Source organism: Paroedura picta, chromosome 2 (assembly GCF_049243985.1).
Source record: "Paroedura picta isolate Pp20150507F chromosome 2, Ppicta_v3.0, whole genome shotgun sequence".
Taxonomy (NCBI): Eukaryota; Metazoa; Chordata; class Lepidosauria; order Squamata; family Gekkonidae; genus Paroedura; species Paroedura picta.
The window spans coordinates 134,064,659-134,084,226 of NC_135370.1; the positions used below are offsets into that span (position 1 = coordinate 134,064,659).

General features: G+C 48.3%; 1 protein-coding gene across 4 annotated transcripts in view; it reads left to right on the plus strand.

The window, feature by feature from the left end:
- Nucleotides 1–19,568, plus strand: part of CCDC9B (coiled-coil domain containing 9B) — a 93,129-nt gene that overhangs the window by 27,518 nt on the left and 46,043 nt on the right. For all 4 annotated transcript variants that reach the window (XM_077322900.1, XM_077322902.1, XM_077322898.1 and 1 more), the window contains one exon: nt 8,600–8,674. In XM_077322900.1, the coding sequence (XP_077179015.1) occupies nt 8,600–8,674 (75 nt within the window). The remainder of the gene's footprint in view (nt 1–8,599; nt 8,675–19,568) is intronic.

The window sequence follows — 19,568 nt, forward strand, 5'->3', positions numbered from 1 at the left end:
TCAAGCGAGCCACAGGGAGGCAAACCTCGAAGCATGGCGACGCATCGCGCAAGAAGGCTTTTGGGCTGCAAAGTTGGCCAATCGCCCTGACATCAGCCTCTCCCCCCTCCCGGTCTCTGGCCTTCCTCCTTGATCGGAGGAGGAAGCCAAACCCCTTTCAGTCGGGGGAGGGGGGGAAGCGTGAGGGCTGCCCCCACCGAGGGCAGGGCTCTTTGTGCCTTGTGCCTCCCTGCCCCTGTTGCGCCTAGAGAGCCATGTTGGATTTTGACTGGGCATTGCCCTGTGAGCCGTAAGGGCGGAGAAGGGCTCGGGAGGGAGAAAGAAGGCGGGCTTTTCGCCCTTCCTAGGAGGAAGGGAGGGACGAAGAGTATTTCTTTTCGGTGCTTTTTGCTTTCAAAGTCTTTGAGCTCTGTAGGAAGCTCAAATTAGGCTTGTCTTTGGGTGCCTATGGGGGCCTGGCCTCTCTTCCTGTGCCTTGGTGGGCAGCTGGCTTTTCGTGCTTGAGGCTTTGTCCTATAGAGTCTTCTCCTTTCCTCCTCCTCGTTGTTGTCCTCATCTTTTGGGGCACCCGCGGGTGGCAGCCAAGCTCCTCGCGGCCTGGCGACAGGTAGTACGGCAGCGCCCAGCTGCAGAGTCCCTAAGGATGCCAGCTTCCAGGTGCCACCTGGAGATCTCCCCTTTCACACAACTGAGCAGAAGGCTGCAGAGGATGCTCCGCCAGTGAAGCCTGCCTGCTCGCACCTCCCGCCCCCCCATGTTCCGCTTTACTATTTTTAAAATCTGGTCACCTTAGGGAAGTGGCACTAGGAAAAGGATGAGGGCCAGAAGCTCTTTGCCTTCTAAGCATTCCCCTGGCCCACTGGCCCAGCCTGTCTGATGCATGTTCCTGCAGCCCATTGGATTTTCACCTTTACAACTCTTTTCATTCCACCCAGCTTCCAGATTTAGGTATTTCTGTTCCAAAGGGCCCAGGCTTGCCTTTATCCAGGCTGATGAAGAGTCCGTGGTTCCTGGGAGGATGCTGCTGCTGCTGCAGAAAACCCTATCCCCATTGCCTAGATGTTAGTTGCCTCCTGCTGTTTCTTCAGCAGTTGAATGGCAAGCAGGCATTCAAGAGGCAAGAGCTTTTCCAACAGCAAAGAACTTGAGGAAATAACAGGGATAGCCTTACCTGTGAAATTTCTGGCGGGCGGGCTGGCTGGCTGGCTGCTGTTAGAGGTCCAAGATTCTTATCAGAAGAAGGAGGAGTTAGTTTTTAGACACTTTTCACTACTCAAAGAAGTCCCAAAGCGTCTTTCCTTTCCTGTCCCCACAACAGACACTCTTGTGAGGTAGGTGAGGCTGAGAGTACTCTGACAGGACTGCTCTGTGAAAACAGCTCTAACAGGGCTGTTGAGTAGCCCATGGTCACCCAGCTTGTGGAGGAGAAGTGGGGAATCAAACCTGGCTCACAGAAAATTAGAGGCTGCCCCTCTTTAACTATTACACCACAATCTCACACAGGCCAAGCATTCCTGCAAAGCTAAGGATTACAGAGAAGTTTGTTTAGGCTTTTTAAAAAGGCCTTTAAAGGACTGAATGGCCTAGATGAGGTTGCCTTGGTATGTTCCACTTTAAACCTGACCACAGTTTCATTGTGTTCTTATTGCTATGGTGTCTGTTGCTTGAGGTGAGAAATGTTTTAGCTCAGGATAAAGGTTGCTAATAAAAAAGTTAAAGAGCTCACAGACCGCATATCTTGTCCAGTTTCAAGCAGATTTGTGGCCTTATTAGCTGTCATGCTCCAGTGGATCTGGAAACAGTCACTTGAAACTCCAACACACTGTGGAAGAAACTGTTGCCCATTAAAAACAGCCATTATTTTTTTAAAAGGAACCAGAGCACAGAGAGGTCTCTGTGGAAATCTAATACTAAAGACCCAGAAAGAGAAGTATTACCCACTCCCTGCTGAAAATAAGTCTGCCAGTTACATAGAAAAATCTTGGAGAGGCAATGAAGGGACGATATGTCATAAGAGGAATCATATTTCTGCTTCCAAGACTGTGGGGATTTGCTTTATTACCTTCTATGGGAGCAGAAAAATAAGGCTGTGGTTCAGTTTTGTCTCCAGCACTGTGAATGTGGATAAGGTGTGGTTCACCGATTTGCACAGGAAGAATCCAAATATTGCCCTCCTGATAGCCCAGTTATATATTTTAGGTCCCATGAATCTGGCACACGGACTATGAGTGAAAGAGCAAGGTCATGCAGATGACTAGAGCTTTAGACAGGGAAACTTCTTGGGTTCTAAAACCTGTTCAGCCATAAAACCTGTTGGGATGCCTTGGATGCTAACCTTCCTTATTGCATGCCACTGGGTTTGCTCACCTTCCTCTCCTGTTGCACAGGTGGTCACTGCCTGTGATCTCCCCCAACTTGTGCAATCCTTGGAGAAAGAAACTGTAGGGCACAATATGAAGCCTAAGGAGGTGGGCAAGGTCACGGGAGAGGTGAGACCTCCCACCTGTGCTTTCAATCCTTGCCCTTCTTGGCTGGTGAAAGCTGCCAGAGGGGATCTGGCTTGAGTGGGTAAGGGGCATGGGAAATGCTTCCATGAGGGCAGGGGTCATGCCACCCATGCTCCAGGGATTAGACCTCTTTTACCCCCTCCCCGCCCAAGTCCTACTGTGTTGAACAATTTCCATCCAAACTCTAGTCTTCCAAAAAGGGTGCTTGAGTGGGTTGTTGCTTCTCCAGTTCAGGAGCTCCTGGAAGAGACAGATTTTCTGGATCCATCTGGCTTCAGGCTGGGATTTTGAACAGAGACTACTGTGGCCACAGTCCTCAGCTGTGATTTTAAATTCTGGTGAATATATATTTTAAATGCATTTCATCTGGGTTGCAAGCCACCTTGTGCTCCATAGTTAAGAAAGATGGCTACCAAGGGGCTTTACGCACCGGGATCTTTGTTGCAAATTGGTCACTGAATGAAAAATCGCCATTTAAAGTAGTGGAATTCGTCGTTATGCATACCTGCCTTTGTGGTGGAATCCAGTTGCGTTTTGTAGCGTTTCCCACAGGCTTCCGGTCTCGGCAGAAATCGCTAGAAAGGAAGCGCTATTGCCGAGCTGTCCCGCCCCTGGCCGTCAAGCAGCCAATGGGCAGCCGTTAGCATGCTCCCAAACAGCCCCTTTCCCTTTAAGAAAGGTTTTTAAAAAAAAAAACAGACCCATAGCAACGAATCTGGGTAGATTCGTTGCAACGGAGAGACCCATCCAGCTGCCTGGTGTGTTTGAGCTGTCGTTTGATCGTTTGATCGTTGCCACGCTGCCTCAGAGTGAAAAAAAAAATCCCCCCCCCTCTCTCACAGGCCCGATTTTCGGCTGAATGAATGTGTAAAAATTAATGGGAAAATACATCAGCAAACGGGCTTTTCTGTGGTTTGTGCTTAGTGACTAAAGGGGAAGGACTGAAGCCAGGGAAGCCTCTAAACAGAAGAGGCTCGCTGGTGCGTTTATCCCCGCTCGCTCGGAGAAAAAAAAATGGCGATCGCTTCGCCGGAAGATCAGAGAAGACAGCCAGGGGGAGGGACTTTGTAGAAACCGCAACAATGTTAACGCACAGGTCTTTTTCGCTAGTGTTGCAGATTGGTTGCAGGACTGTATCGCTTTCCGGAGGGTGAATCCACTTTTGGGGATTTCCCTGAAAGCGCTACAAGGAAGCGCTTTTTGCAGATTGGTTTCAGGTGTGTGGCAGATTGTCGGCGACGACGTGCGTTAATGGCAAATCAATAGCGTTTTCAATTAGCAACCATTGTGCGATTTTGAAGGCGTGCAAAAAGCCCCCAAATGTTTTAAATAAATAAATAAAATGATACGGAACTGTAGCCCTAACTTAGAAGTGGCACAGAAAATGTCTTCCTATGAAACAGGAAAGAAACTGTCAGTTTGTATTTGAGTTGCCAGAACTCCCGGATGGGATTTATGGCATCTGTTCTGCTAGTCCCCACTGCAGCACTGCCAGCTCAGCAGAAAAAAAGGCTACCCTGGCCTGCATTGTGCATTCAACAGCAGCTGGTGAAGTTTTCTACAGCTTGGGGGTGAGCATTATTATCATCTGCTAATTCCTGTGTACCAAGGTGCTCCTATATCACAAGAGCAGGGGTTGCTAAAAGGGGCGGGTGGATTTACCATGATACAACACTCGGTGCCATCCACGAAGAACTTAAAATTCCTTCCATTTGGAAGCACATTACTGAAAGGGAAACACCTCTGCTCAAAAACACAATTTTCTTTATTCTGGGTTCACAGAGTTGAGGCCTGCAAGTTCACTTAAAAGGCTCTGGAGCTAAACAGTAGTGAGCCTGGCCCAGATTAATCCACAGCAGTCCTTATTTCCCTTCAGGGCCCCTAGCTGGAATGCCTGGAACTCTGACTAACAGAGGGGGCCCTTTTAGCAATGGGTGGATATGCAGGATTTAGTAGGTGGTGATGCTCATTCTGTATGTGGTAAAAAAGCTTTTTGCAGACCAAGACGTGGGAAAAGCTTGAGAGCAGTTGTAGTAGTAGTAGTAGTATTCTTTATTACGGTCATAGACCAGCAAAATCAAAACAAAGCAGTTGGGCAACTCAGTTTCCCTTTGCAAAGGAGACTCTTCTAGCATCCTAAAAGGCTCCCTGAAGCACTGATTCCTATAGCTGTGTGAACTAGGTGGAGGGGAGCTGATAGCCATCTTTAAAATGCTGCCATGTAAAGGATGGAGTAGAATTGTTCTCTCTTGCCCTGGAGGAATGGACCAGAATCAATGGGATGAAATTAATTCAAAAGAAATTCCATCTAAACATCCGGAAGAAGTTCCTGACAGATAGAGCAGTTTCTCAGTGGAACAGGCTTCCTCGGGAGGTGGTGGGTTCTCCATCTTTGGAAATTTTTAAACAGGGGCTGGATAGCCATCTGATGGCGACGCTGATTCTCTGAAGGTTCAAGGGGGTGGCAGGTTACAGTGGATGAGCAATAGGGTTGTAAGTGTCCTGAATAGTGCAGGGGGTTGGACTAGATGACCCAGGAGGTCCCTCCCAACTCTATTATTCTATGATTCTATGCTTCCTCTTGTAACAGGAACTGGCCATTTAGTAATCAGGGAATCAGCATGAAGATTAGTTCAGGTCACCATGGTATAGTCTGTCTTTACATTTTTTCCCCACTGTAAATTTTGCCAAATTCTGGCTGATTTGAACCCGTATCTCCAACTTTCCTTTTTCCTGATTTTAAATATGTTGCCTTTCTGTATTTGTCCAATTTGCCCAATTTTCAGTCTCCTTCCTGCTTGATTTGGGGGGGGGGGTCGGGTGATGCTCCAGCCACCATTGAAAGAGCACAAGTCTGGAGAGTGCTTTATTTCCTGCTCATAGAAGTGTGGGCTTTTGGAGTGCAATCACTTTAAAACAGATCCCAAAATGAGAGCAAAAATAAATCTTGTGAGGGAATGGCAACCAGGAACCAGGCAGCCTTTGAACTAACGCCCTGACCAATCAGCGGCAGACTGCTTTGCCATGTCAGCGTTGGAGGCATCGGGAAGGAAGTTAATCCAGCAAAATGCAGAGTTATATCCGCTCCTGGGTATCACGGGGGAAAGGGAGTGTCACCACAGATCAATCATATATGTTACAGAGGGAAAATTTAAAGCACTAAATGTCAAAATGGAAATCAAATAACGTGCAGATGACTTTCTTTAATTTTGGGTCACCAGGGATAAAAAGCCTAGTGCAGATTCTACCCAGGAGAGGCCTTTTCCCCGTGCCCTTCTACTACTGAATAGAAGGCAGGTAGATAAGGGAGGTGGGGCCCTCTTGGTGGCTGCCTCAAATGCATTTGCTACTGCAAGGGCCCATGTTTAGCTGTCAGGTAAAGCGCAGCTATTTCAACATACCTCTGATTTTAGTTACAGCGTAATCTGAAGCCTGTGTAGCGGGAATGTTTTAAGATATTTGTCAGATGTTTCTATTGATGTTGTTACCTTCCCTGAGCAACTTGGAAGGGCGGGTTAGAAATAAATTATTATTATTACTGCTTCAGCAAACAGTGCAGGAACACTGTCCATACTCCCCCCTCCATTTATAAGCCACTCATTGCTGCATTTTCTGAGGTGGTGTCAAAATTTCCATTCAGCCACCATTATTCTTGCTGTTCGGTGAATGTATTGAGTATTCTCTCCGAGGGCTCTGAGGGTGCAACTCTGAAGGAACCCTGTGCCACAACTGGCCATAGTCCAAGCTCTGGGTCTCACCTGTGCTGCCTCTGTACTTGCTTGGCTGCCACAGCAAATCTCAAGAGCAGAAACTGAAGTGACACCCCGAACGAAGAGACGGTGGAGTCTGTTGGGAAGGTCAGGCCGTGTTGGCTGGCTGTCACTAGCTGAGCTGCCCAGGTTCTTCCAGGGCATCCAATCAGGCAATAACCCCTCCTCTTGGCTGCCTGCTTGGCTCCTTGAAGGATATGTTTTTTTCCCCTTTTTCTGTGACAGCTGTCCTTTTGGATTATGTTAGGATCTGTGTGGTCCACATGCAATATTGGGGCAATATTGCTTCTCGCTAAGTATAATAATGTATGCCTAGGTATTGAGTGCAGGCAGACGCTGCTGGGCTCTTCCCATAAGTGGCTCTGAGTGACCAGGTGCTCAGTATGCCGACTCCCTTGCCTTGACATCCAGCATTGACTTTCCCCAACTTAATTCCTCCTCGTGTCATTTCCGCCTCTCATTCAGTTATTTCCCCTCTAATCCTGCTTGGATTGATGCCATTGCATAATCAGTTGACAGCATAGAGAGTAAGCTTTGTTTTTTTAAAGGGAGGGCAAGGATACAATCGCCCTGCTGGGTCAGGCCAGTGATCTGTCCGGTCCTGCATAGTGTTTCACACAGTGGCCATGATGAGTTGTGGAATAAGGAGGCCTTTTTCTCACATGGCCTTTAAAACCTGCTTTGAATCTCTCTTGCCCTAGTAATGCTGCTAGAATGCCTTTTATGGTGGGGCAAAAAGCAAGAGAGATATCTGTTGCCCCCAGCTGTGCAGCCAGTCCCAGCCTGGAAGTTCACCTTAACATTGAAGCCTCTTTCCATTGGTGGCTTGTGGTCTTTACTTCCTGCTCTTGGCTGCTCACACACAATTTTCACCACTTAAAAGGCAGCCTATTAATTCATTGTTATTCCCCCCCCCCACCCCCAATTGCACTCCAGAATTTGTGCATCCAGCTTTTGATATCCCCCCCTCCTTTGGGAGCAAGAGTAGGTGTCATAAGTCCCCAAGGAAACTGGCAGAGAAAGCTGCTGAGCACAAATTAATGCCTTGTGCAATCCCAACATTAAAGCATCTTTCTGTCACAGCACATCAGAGCAGCTGCAGGATCACAGCAGCAGATAAAACTGCCACCGTTCTATTGGCAAAGCTGTAAGAGAACATTACAGAAATAAACAGCCTCGAGGGATGTTGGGAGATGCTGATGGATAGGAAGGCAGAACAGACCAAAGCAAATAATGATGGACAGGAAAAAGAGAAGGGACTGGGATGAGACAATTGTTGAGGGATAGAAATCAGAGGGAAAACATAAATACAGAGTTATGTCAAAATGGTCCGTGTGGAATACCAACACGCAACTCACTCACTGCAGTGCCGCAGAACAGAACTTACGCCTCTGATTATTGCCAGTGTGTGTGCTTTAACCGCACAGCCGGCCTGGGGAAATTGTGTGAGATGGTGACAGTCTGCTAAAATGAAGACGGGGTTGAATTGGGGCAGATGCAGTTTTGGATGTTGTTGCCTTTCTCTTATTCCTCGGTCACTGCAGGTGGGGTTGCTGGTTTCCAGCCTGTGTAGGTTTTAAACGCTGACTGCAAAACAAAAGTGTGCGATTACTTTTGCTGCTGCCCTGGATGGTGACAAAGCTGAGAGTGACCGGAGCTGATTAGCTACAAAAGCCACCGAAATCTGTAGGGTTCTGTGTATGCCAGTCAGCAATCCTCCATGCAAAGGGTAAAGTGAACCCTACTGTGAGTGGCAGGGGCCCTTTGCATCCCATCTCACTCATGTCCCCTGTCTATAAAATGGAAGTCACGGTGACCAGCCTCCCAGGAGTGTGATATGGGCAAACACAGCAATAGGCGTCATTCACCCGAGCACAAGCCCCATTGATTGCAATAGGAGATGTTCTGCTTCTTCAGACACCCCTCTGAACCCTGGTGAAATTGTACTCTGCTTTGTAAAGCACTTTTCAGATTCAAAAGGGCCATAAAACAGAAAAGGGAGTATGGCTGAAAGTGCTCACCTCACTGGTAAAGAATAGGACTGTTAACTGCAGATCCGCTTTCCCTTTCTGACAGCAGGGTGCAGTAGCCATGATTTGGTAAGAATTTTGCTATTCTCCACACACACCTTTTTCTCCCATCCTTTCCCTTTTCTCTTTTCTCTTATGGTTAAGTTCACTTGACAGCCTCCCTGGTGGCTTTGTTCCCTCTGTGCCTTAAAAAACGCCGCCCTTGAGATTTCTTAGCAGATTCATCTAGCCCAGGTAATTTGTACAGAAGCTGGTTTGTTACCCAAATGAATCCTGGCCTGTGTCTTTTTAGGTGCAGGAGAAAAGAACAGTGGAGAGGAGGAAATCAGAGGGCGACAAGCATTCCGAAAACATTCTTGGCAGAAAGGTGAGGGTAGCCTTTAATATCGATTGGCTTCAGGGAAAGGGTGGCAAGTAGGCCGTTCACAAGACAGATGGATGCTTATAACTTTTGAAAACAATGCCTTGTTTTTTTAGAGCCGATCATTTGTAAAACCTGGTAGGCCTCCCTTTTTTCTGGTGTCCAGATGCCAGCTTCTAGATGAGCTATGGAGATCCCCTAGAATTACAGCTCATCTCCAGACTATAGAGATTAGTTTCCCTGGAAAAAATGGATGCTTTAGAGGGAGGACTCTCTGGCATTGTACTCCCCTGAGGTCTCTGTCCTCCCCAACATGCACCCCCAAATCTTCAGGAGTTTCCCAACTTGTATCTGGCCACCCTACCCCATCATCTCCTGACAGTGTCCAAAGGAGACCTAGCAACCCTAGTCTGGTGATGATCTAACAGCCTTGAGTTCAGACATGGCAGCTGCCTCCTTTTATGTATGTCAGGAGGGCATCAATGTGAGATGTTGTCATATGAAGAATGAGTCAGAGTTCCTCAGATAAATTCTGAAGAGTTTAGTAGGATGCTTACATATGCCACATGATGATTTCCCTTCATGTACAACCAGGCCCAGCAGCTGTTCTGTATTTCTAAAATCATCATGCCCACTTCATAACCCACTGATTTCCAGAGGTGGCCAAGACATGGTGTTGAGTGTAGGTGTGCGTCTTTCACGCCAAACTCTGTTCAGTGGGACGTAGTCCCAGAAAAGAATCCTTAGTCCACAGAAAGACATTTCAGGGTTACCCAGCAGCTTTGACTGTGTGACATTTTTGAGATCAAGACTAACTGGGCAGTCTGAAGTGATGGAAGTAATGTAGTGAATGCATTGATGTTATGGCCACCAGCTTCCTGCTGTGGAGGGAGGCCTCTTGCAGAAAACCCACTCTGCCCACCACAGCCCCAAGCGGCAGCAGGGGGGAAACAATGGTGGCTCATGCTCTGTTTTGTCACTTCTAGGGAAAACCCAGAAATAATAATGTGGCTCTATGGTTTTCCTAGAGAGTTTTATCTAGATCTCTCCTCCATCACTTCCGGGTTTCCCCCAGAAATGACATCATGATGCACACAATGGCATGTATCTTCCATGCCCCCACATCCAAGCTCCTTCCAGTTGCCCACCTAGTTGATATTATGTTCAGTCAAAACTGGTTAGATGCTGACCTCATTGTGGGTGAATGAAGCCAGTTCAACGGGAGGGCAATGTTTCCTCAGTATCCAACCCCCTTCAAAACAATCACTGAAGGATGGACTCTTGTCCGCCCTGCCCAAAAGATTTGCAGAAGAGCCCCACCTCTGCAACATGGAGACAAATCAGACTCCATGCACATTGATCTCTGCCTAGCTTGAGTGTTTGGGTTCACTAGCTAGTAAAGCCCCAGACCCAAAAGGCATTCCTGATCAAACCCCGAAGGGGTGGGGAAGCCTTGTGCTCTGATTTGCTAGAGAATCTCCCAAACTGGCCCTGTTGGACCTGCGTTGGCCCCAGCCAGAGCCAAAGAGAAGCGGATGGGGAAAAGGAATTATGTTAAAGTCCGGGTGATTCAAAGAATGTCTCCATTTGTGGCAAAAGCTTTTCATTGTAACCAGAATAAGCAGTTTTGCTCGCTCACCCCACACTGAGGTAGCTTTTGGGAGTGACTCACATGAACTTTTCACTGTGAATAGGGAGCGGAAGGGGAGTGTGTGAGGGGGGGGGGAGGCAGGAGCCCTCGAGTGAATCAGCCCTTGGTCTGGCGCAGGGCTGATCTTTGCTTCAGAGGAAAGCCACCCTGTGGTTCAACACATCAACCACCAGAGGGCACCATAAGCACAGTGTGACCCCCAGCAGCCTTCTCTGTTGCACCGCCAAGGCCCAGGAGGAGGAAGTTGCCTGCCGAGGCTGGTCCTTTGGCTCAACAGGGCTGTTGAGGGATGCCGGAACGCCCCTCACCCGCTTCTTTTGGAGCACAAAGGCCCCTGTACTTCCCTTGATGTTTAAAAGATTAGGGAACCAGCTGTGGCAGTGAAACAGAAACCCGTGAGGTGCCTGTTCCGTGCAGGCGTTGGTGTCCTCCATTGCAGCCAAGTTGGAATTATTTCACGGCTCTGTGGCAAGGGATTCACTCGCACAGCTTTCGTGAACTCCTGCAGGGGAGGCTGTAGGACTGAGCCTGTTAAGTGCCATGAAGAAAAAGAAAACAAAAACATGCCACACTCGGAATGCAAGGCGGTGCTTTTGCCATGGCCCTGGGTGGCAGGCTGCTCAGGAGAGACCCTGGAGGAAGGCCTGGCTCCCTGGAGTGGGCGCACATTCTTAATTAATGGGAGACAAATTGAATAAGCGTCCCTTCCTTGGTGATGCAGTTCATTAGAAGAACACAGCTGAGCTCCTTAGCATTGGTCCCAGCTGCTGCCCCACCGAGTAGCAGGGGGCTGCCGGATCAGGCTCCCTCATGGCCCAGAAAGCCCAGCTGTGGCGGAGCAGAACAGAGCAGAGCCTGAGCCTGGAGTGATAAACATTTCCCTGCCCTGGCCCTCTTCACTTAAATTGGTCGAAAGCATTGGCCACTAGTAAGGACTACCCCAGGTCCTGCATTCCACGCCAGGCAGCAGATTTTATTGATCTGTGTACTTCATTCATAGTCTGCCTTTTTTGTTGAGCCTTGAGGCAGAACACGGTTAGAAACAGTGCCCTGGAAGCAGGAATATGTACACAACAAACAGTGCAGAAAGCAGATATGCAGAGTTAGAGAACACACTTGTAGCACATAACATCGATTAGGAGAAAGAATCGGAGAATAATGCCACAAACAGTATACCACACTGTCAAATGAACAGGGCAATGAAGACTGCCCTGAGTTGTACAGGGAATAACTAAAACTCTGTTCCCCTTAGAAAAAGGCCCATATTTATGTGATATAGACATCTTGTCCATAAATGTGTCTATTTTTTAAACGGAAGGTTCATTTTAATAGACTGTGTTCTCCAAATAACTTATTGCCAAGGAGCAACGCATTTTTTCTTTGCCCTTATTCTAGACCTCAGGGACTGGAAAAGTCCCGGAAACGATGTGTACAGTCAATCTAAATAGAAGAGTACACTTTCCTTGGGGAACTCTTGGGCTTATTGTGCAAAGCTACCAATGTCAATATCCCTGCCTCCTCTGAGCCACACCAGACATAGGGATTGTCCAGGGACACGGTCAGGCTGAAGCATCTCTTGCTCCCTCTTTGGTTGGTTGTCCATGAGGAGCTAAGTGTATTCCCTGGCAGTGGGCTGAGCCCCGATGAATAGCTTTGATTCAAGTATCAGGCTTGACAGGGAACATTGTAAAGCCCCAAGGTTGGCATCAACTCTCTCTGGCCCAGCTGCATAGGCAAAGGGAAGATGTGCCAACATCACTCGTACTTATGGTAGGGTCTGCTAATGGAGGAGAGCTAACGCAATAGTGTAGTGGACCAGTCTCAGTGGATGAAAGAGACCTGGGCTGATTCTGCACTTGCTTTGTCTTTTTCTGGTGTGGATCCTGCTGAATTCAGATCAATTTGAACTTGGGTCTTCCTCTACCCCCCCCCCCCCCTCCACTGAAACAGAAGTGTTCTGCACGTAATTGGGGAAGCTCAGAAAAGGGAGGGAAGGCAAGCACAGCAGTAGAATCACAGAATCACAGAGTTGGAAGGGGCCACACAGGCCATCTAGTCCAACCCCCTGCTCAACGCAGGATCAGCCCAAAGCATCCTAAAGCATCCAAGAACAGTGTGTATACAACCTTTGCTTGAAGACTGCCAGTAAGGGGGTGCTCACCACCTCCTTAGGCAGCCTATTCCTCTGCTGAACTACTCTGACTGTGAAAATTATTTTCCTGATAGTAGGCTCTTTCTTTTCTTGAATGAGTGGGGGACGGGGAGAGGATTGGAGATAGCAGAGGAGGGGGAATAAATCCAAGAGGCAAATCTCTGTTAAGAGAAGTTAGGGCGTCTGGAGCGCAGCCACATAAAAGGAAGCCTTGCAACTGGGAACCAGGAAGTCCTTGAACTGACACCCTGGCCAATCAGGGACCCCTATGCTCCCAGGCTCATTAATTCGCAAAGAAGAGCCGTCTACACATTTACTGTTGTCGATGCTTTTAAATGTCGATGCTTATATCTACTCCAAGATATCACGGAAGAAAGGTAGGGTCACCAGGAATCAATCATGCATGTCGCAAAGATAAAATTTAAAGTGCCCCAAATCAAAGTGGAAATCGAATTCAGTGTAGACTGTAGGAATTCATTCATGTCTTTTGTATTCTAAAAGGAGGCAAATGTATGCGTATGCGTACCAAAGTTCCTTCTGAGACTCACTTATTTCCAGCCTACCGAATGATTATCATTCACCATCTACAATTGTTTCCATGTTTGCCTTGCCCACTGTTCAATTGATAGAGCTTTCATTTTCTTCTTGGAAACAATTATTTTCTCTCTCTCTCTGTGTGTGTGTGTATGTGTGTGTGAGACATTGAGTTACAACCGTTGTATGGTGACCCCAGCAAGGGTCTTTCAAGGCAAGTGAGAAGCAGAGGTGGTCTGCCATTGCCTTCTTCTGGAACATCTTTCTTGCTGGTCTGCCTTCCATGTACTGACCCTGCTTAGCTTCAGTGACCTTACAAAATCAGGCTATGCCATGCCACCTTGCCTTCAATTATTAATACACTATTCAGCAAGTATTTTCCTTGATGTAACCCCACAGGATTAACATTTGTCTTTTTGCATTAAATACATCTTTTTCAAAGTCAGCTGAACTGATTACTCAGTCAGCCTGTCATGAACTTTAAAGTGATTTCCCTCCCTCCCTCCAAATTGAGTCAATATCTACTCCCAAACATGCCCAGTAAAATATCTGAATTATTTTTTTTCTTAGTCCATCAAGGGCCGTACTTCATGAGATGTGACAGAACCTCCCAATAAATCTAGTTTTACTTGAAAACACCAGGAATTCCAGTTTGATCAAAGCAGTTCTGCTGGGAGACAGTGGGCCTTAATACTCCCCCCTCCAGATCTTTTCATTACCTAAATCAGGATGACCAGATTGTGGCTCTCCAGATATCCATTGACATAGGCTGTTATGATAATTGTAATCAATGGACACCTGGGCCTATTCTGCATTGAATGATTTTTCCCGCATTCATTCTTACCGATCTCCTTTCCATTCAGGCCCGGACATAGTAAGTGATCTGCAACAAACAGTTTCCCAAAACCAAAACAGCCTTCAGTCACTTTCGCCATCTGCATCTGGGTGGGCTCCCCCACCCGACTGCAGCTCTCCTTAGTGCTTCTCGATCACACACACTCCAGTTTGTGGCGGGCTGCCAGGAACTTTAGTGCCCATCCCACCACATTAAAGCACCCTTGCACTTCTGGGCCCCCCACCCCCACTTTCTCCCCCATGCTCATGGCGGGCCTGCCAGGAAACTGAGCGCCCACCAAAGCACTTTAAAGCTTATCACCCCCATCCCTGCCCTGTGCATAGCAAGATGTAAGGGCCCTGGGGGAGAGTGAGCCTTTGAAATGCATGGGTGAGGCCAAAGATGGGGGGGGGGGTTTTTGCAAATGCTGCTGAGCTGGAGCTTGGAGGAGAGGTCACCAGAAAACTGAGGGCCTTTCCGCACAGGGACCAATGTTGCCAATTGGTTTCACAAAGCGGAAACGCTATTTTAAATAGTGGAATCTTGGCTTTCCGCATACCTACATTTGTAGTGGAATCCAGTAGTGTTTCATTCGTTCATAGGTTTCCGGTCTTGCAAAAATCGCTAGAAAGGAAGCGATTTTTTCTGTGCTTGTTCCCGCCCCTGGCCATCAATCAAACGAACAGCCAATGGGCGGTTGTTATCATGCTCCAGGAAAGCCCCTTTCCCTTTAAGCACAGGTTTAAAAACACACACACACACGTTGCAACGAATATGCCTTGATTCTTCCTAATGTAGAGACGCATCTAGCAGGCGTGTGAGCTGGCGAGTCATCGTTACCACACTCCCCCAAGTGAAAAAAATCCCCCCCTGCACGGGCGCAATTTTCGGCTGAAAATAAAGGGAACTTGCAAACAGGGGGCTGTGTTGTGCTTGGGGACTTAGGGGAAATTAAAGCACTTCTGTGGAGGGACTGTAGCCGGAGAAGCCTCGCTGGGTGAATGAAGCCTCGCTGATTTGTTGTTTTCCCCGCTCGCTCCGAGGGAAAAAAAATGGCGATCGCTTAGCCGGAAGTTTGGAAGAGAGAGCCAGGGGGAGGGACTTTGTTGCAGCCGCTACATTGAGCACGCACAGGTCTTTTTCACAAGTGTTGCAGGTTGTTGGCAGGAGTGTAGCGATTTTCTGAGGGTGAATCCACTTTTCTGGATTCACCGGAAATCGCTACAACAAAGCGATTTTAGCGCTAGTGTTGCAGGACTGTTGCAGATTGTGTACGAGGTCATGCGGAATGGCAAATTAGTAGCGTTTACCATTTGTAAGCCTTCTGCTACTTTGAAGTGCGGAATGGCCCTGAGTTTCCATTTAGAAGAATATATTGGATACACACTTTTCTTGGATGCTTTAGGATGCTTTGGGCTGATCCTGCATTGAGCAGGGGGTTGGACTAGATGGCCTGTATGGCCCCTTCCAACTCTATGATTCTATGATTCTATATTATGCCTCAAGTGCCTTAAATAATTTAAAAAAGAAAGAAAGAAATGGCTCCATAAAATGTATGTTCAGCTTAGTGAGCAGAGAGCGGAGAGTAGCATAAAACAGCGAATAATGGAATTATAGCAGTCTTTCAACAATCCCAAGCAAAGGATCTAAAGGATAGCCCTTTCTTTTTGAGTCCGTGACTCAGCCAATCAGCAGGGGACAACTGTGCTACGTGAGTATTGTAAACACATTTACAGCATTGTAAAAAAGTGGTGGTGGGGGGATTGCCTGTTACTCTGAAGCCGCGGACATCTACACTTTCATCTATTGGGCTTCCGGAGTGCTTTAGTCAGATATCTGGAAAATAAGCGCTCCCTGATATTCCGGTGAAAAGGTAGGGTCAATGCGGGACGAGGCATGGAGGTTGCAGATGGAAAATTTCCATCGACCAAAATCAAAATGAAAATCAATTCCAGTGCACACTGTCAGACGCACAGGAAACTCACAACAAAACTTATTCAAAAGAAAATAGTTTTATTGATTAGCACTATACGCATTGGACTGAAAGTCAAATCTGACTCGAAGCCAGATTTGCCTCAGCTTATCAATACATTTCTCCCGCCCAAAACTTGACAGTTCCCAAGGAGGGGGGTTAGTGAGGAAAGACATATGTGAAACAACAACAGGATTCCAAACTCCCATCCTTGAGAGAAGTGACAACAACCCTGTGAGCCCATAACAAGATAAGGTTAAAATAACATCACTATTCTATTTTATTGCTTACAAACTACAAGGCCGGGGCTAGCAGGCGCCAGGTCCAATTAAACAATATAACTGACATGGAGGAACTCAGGCTAATTTATGACAGAGATTCTACAATCCTGACAATCCCGACCCTTGTGCAAACGAGAGTCTAAAATTTGGTTGACTTCGTAGTGGGTGTCTTTGTCGATGTAAATTGGCACAGGCTGGTCTGGAGGAGGGTGCCACTCGTCTGGGACCGGAGCTCTTCGCAGCAGGCTGGAATGAAAAACCGGATGCACATTCCTATAAGTCTTTGGTAAAGCTAGCTCAACAGTCACAGTATTAATCAGTTTTACCACTTTAAATGGCCCCACGTATTTAGGGCCAAGTTTCTTTGATTTCTGCTGGCACCTCAGGTTCTTAGTAGACAAATAGGCCAGGTCTCCCACTTTCCAATCAGGTGCAGGCACTCTTTTCTTATCTGCTTGAGCTTTATAGGCTTGTTTTGCCTCCTTGAGGCTAGCAACAATTTCTGGCCAACCTGTACTGATGGTCGATGCCCATTTATTTATGTCAGGAGTCTCAGTGGAGCTGAGTTCCCAGGTGGGGGCTGTTGCCAAATCAGTCCCATACACTACTTTGAAGGGTGATACCCCTGTTGAGGCATGAACCCCATTGTTGTAGGCAAATTCAGCCAGCGGTAATAAGGAGACCCAATTGTCCTGCTGGTGATTGATGAAACAACGCAAGTACTGTTCCAGGATTTGGTTTACCCTTTCGGTCTGGCCATTTGATTCAGGGTGATAGCCCGAAGTGAGGGCTTGCTCCACCCCCAATAGTTTCAGGAGTTCCCTCCAAAACTTGGAAACGAACTGGGGGCCCCGATCCGTCAGGACACGTGTCGGGATCCCGTGCAGACGTACTACGTGTTCAATGAAAAGAGAAGCCAATTTTGGTGCTGAAGGCACTCCCGTGCAGGGAATGAAGTGAGCCTGTTTAGAAAAAGCATCCACTACCACCCATATAACGGTGTTCCCGTGGCTGGGAGGGAGGTCCGTAATAAAGTCCATAGTGACATCTGTCCATGGACAAGAGGGGGTGGGCTGTGGTTGCAATAGCCCTTTTTTCTTGCCCCCAACCGGTTTTGAGGCAATACAAATAGGGCATCCCTGCACATACTTCTCCACATCTTTGCGCAGGGACGGCCACCAATACTGTCTCCTGACTAGGTGCAGAGTTTTCACGAAACCAAAGTGTCCAGCAGTTTTTGCGTCGTGGCAAAGTTTCAAAACTTTTCCCCTGGCCGCAACAGGAACAAAGAGTCTCTCGCCCTTAAAAAAGAGCCCCCCCTTCTCAGTCAGATCAGGGCGGAGGGAGCTAAACTCCGGATCTTGTGACATCTCCTTCTGGACCCAGCCCCCTGGGATGGGCGTAGCAGTCTTTACGTGGCTGCGCGTCACGGCGGCCATCCCTAGTTGGGCGGGGGTGAAAACGGTGTCCACCAATGGGTCTCGTTTGCTGTTGTACTGGGGCAGGCGTGATAATGCGTCTGCCAAAAAGTTCATTTTACCCGGCAGATGCTTTAGGGAGAAGTTGAAACGGGCGAAAAACTCCGCCCATCTCATTTGCTTGGTGGAAAGCGATCGGGGCTGCTTGAGTGCCTGAAGGTTTTTATGATCCGTCCAGACTACAAATGGGATCGCAGACCCCTCTAGCCAATGCCTCCAGGTGGAAAGGGCCAATTTTACTGCAGCCGCCTCTTTTTCCCAAATTGCCCAATTTCGCTCTGCCCCCGAGAATTTCTTTGACAGATAGGCCAGCGGGTGTAATTTCCCGTCCTCCCCCTCTTGGAGGATCACGGCCCCCATTGCTACGTCCGAGGAGTCTACTTGTACAGTGAATTGCTTAGAAGGGTCAGCATGGGCCAAAACTGGTTCGGACGTAAACAACAACTTTAGTTTGTCAAATGCGTCTTGACAGGGGGGAGTCCACAGAAGGGGCGTCCCCGGGCGGCTCGCCGTTTTTCCCCCTTGTTTGGTTTTCAACAAGTCAGTGAGGGGCAACACCACTTTGGCAAAATTGGGAATGAAAGTCCTGTAGAAATTAGCGAATCCTAGGAAACTTTGCAGTTGCCTCCTGGTGCGGGGAGGTTCCCAAGCCAGCAAGTCGCGCACCTTGCCAGGGTCCATCTCAATCCCAGCCTGGGAAACACGGAACCCCAAAAACTCCACCGCATCGCGGTGGAACTCACATTTAGACAGTTTAGCAAACAATTGGTGCTTCCGCAAGCGGTTGAGCACTTCGCGTACCAGTTCAGCATGACTCTCAACATTCTCTGAATACACAAGAATATCATCAATGTAAACCAACACCCCCTGGTACAATAAATCATGCATAATTTCATTAATCATATTCATGAACACGCCCGGAGCGCCGGCGAGGCCGAACGGCATTACGGTGTACTCAAACTGCCCCAGGGGGGTATTAAAAGCCGTAAGATATTCGTGCCCCTTCTTGATCCGAACTCGGTAATAGGCTTCCCTCAAATCCAATTTCGTAAAAATTCGTGCCTTCCCCAAGTGGCCCAACAAGTCTTTTATCAGGGGGAGCGGGTAGGCATTGCAGGTGGAGACCGCGTTCAACCCACGGTAGTCAGTACACAAACGTAGCGAACCGTCCTTCTTTTTTACAAAAAGGACCGGGGCCGCTAATGAAGATGTGGCCGGTCTAATAAAACCCCTCGCCAGGTTCTTATCCAAAAATTCCCTAAGCTCCGCCATTTCCCGGGGGCTCATGGAATAAAGTTTGGCTTTGGGGAGTGGTTCCCCTTTCTTCAATTCAATGGCACAGTCAGTTTTACGGTGGGGAGGAAGTTGGTTGCACTCTACCTCCGCGAACACATCAGCAAAGTCCCGATACTCGGGAGGGAGCGCTGTCCCCCCCGATCCCAAAGCGGCCACAATCCCCGTACGTGGGGGATCCCGCGGTCGAGCGTGCTGCTCGCAGGCGGGAGAGGTAAAGTCCACAGTCCCTTCTTTCCACTTCACTAGGGGGTCATGTTCCTTCAGCCAATCCAACCCCAACACACAAGGGAAGGCAGACTGAGGGGCTACCAAAGGCTGGATTTGCTCCCAATGTTTTTTTATGTCCAAGTCCATTGGGCGCGTTTTCGCCGTGGCCTCCCCTCCGGGAGCACATTTCCCATCTAATTGGGTGATTGGTAAGGGTTCCCTTAGCGGCACCTTTCCCACCCCCAAAGTCTCGGCCAGTGCCGGGCTCACTAGGGATTGGGTGCACCCCGAGTCCACGATACACCGGACTCCCACTGTTTTCCCCGACTTGGGGTTGGAGAGCTTGGCAGGTAGGAGTAGCAAGGGGGAATCACTCACCACGCGTTTGCCCCTGTTGGCGGCCTGCTGGCGGGGCGCCTTTACAGCAGACCGTCCTCGTTTCCCGACTGCTCCTCTGCTTGATCCTCGTCCTCCAGCCCGCTTCCCTCCTCCGA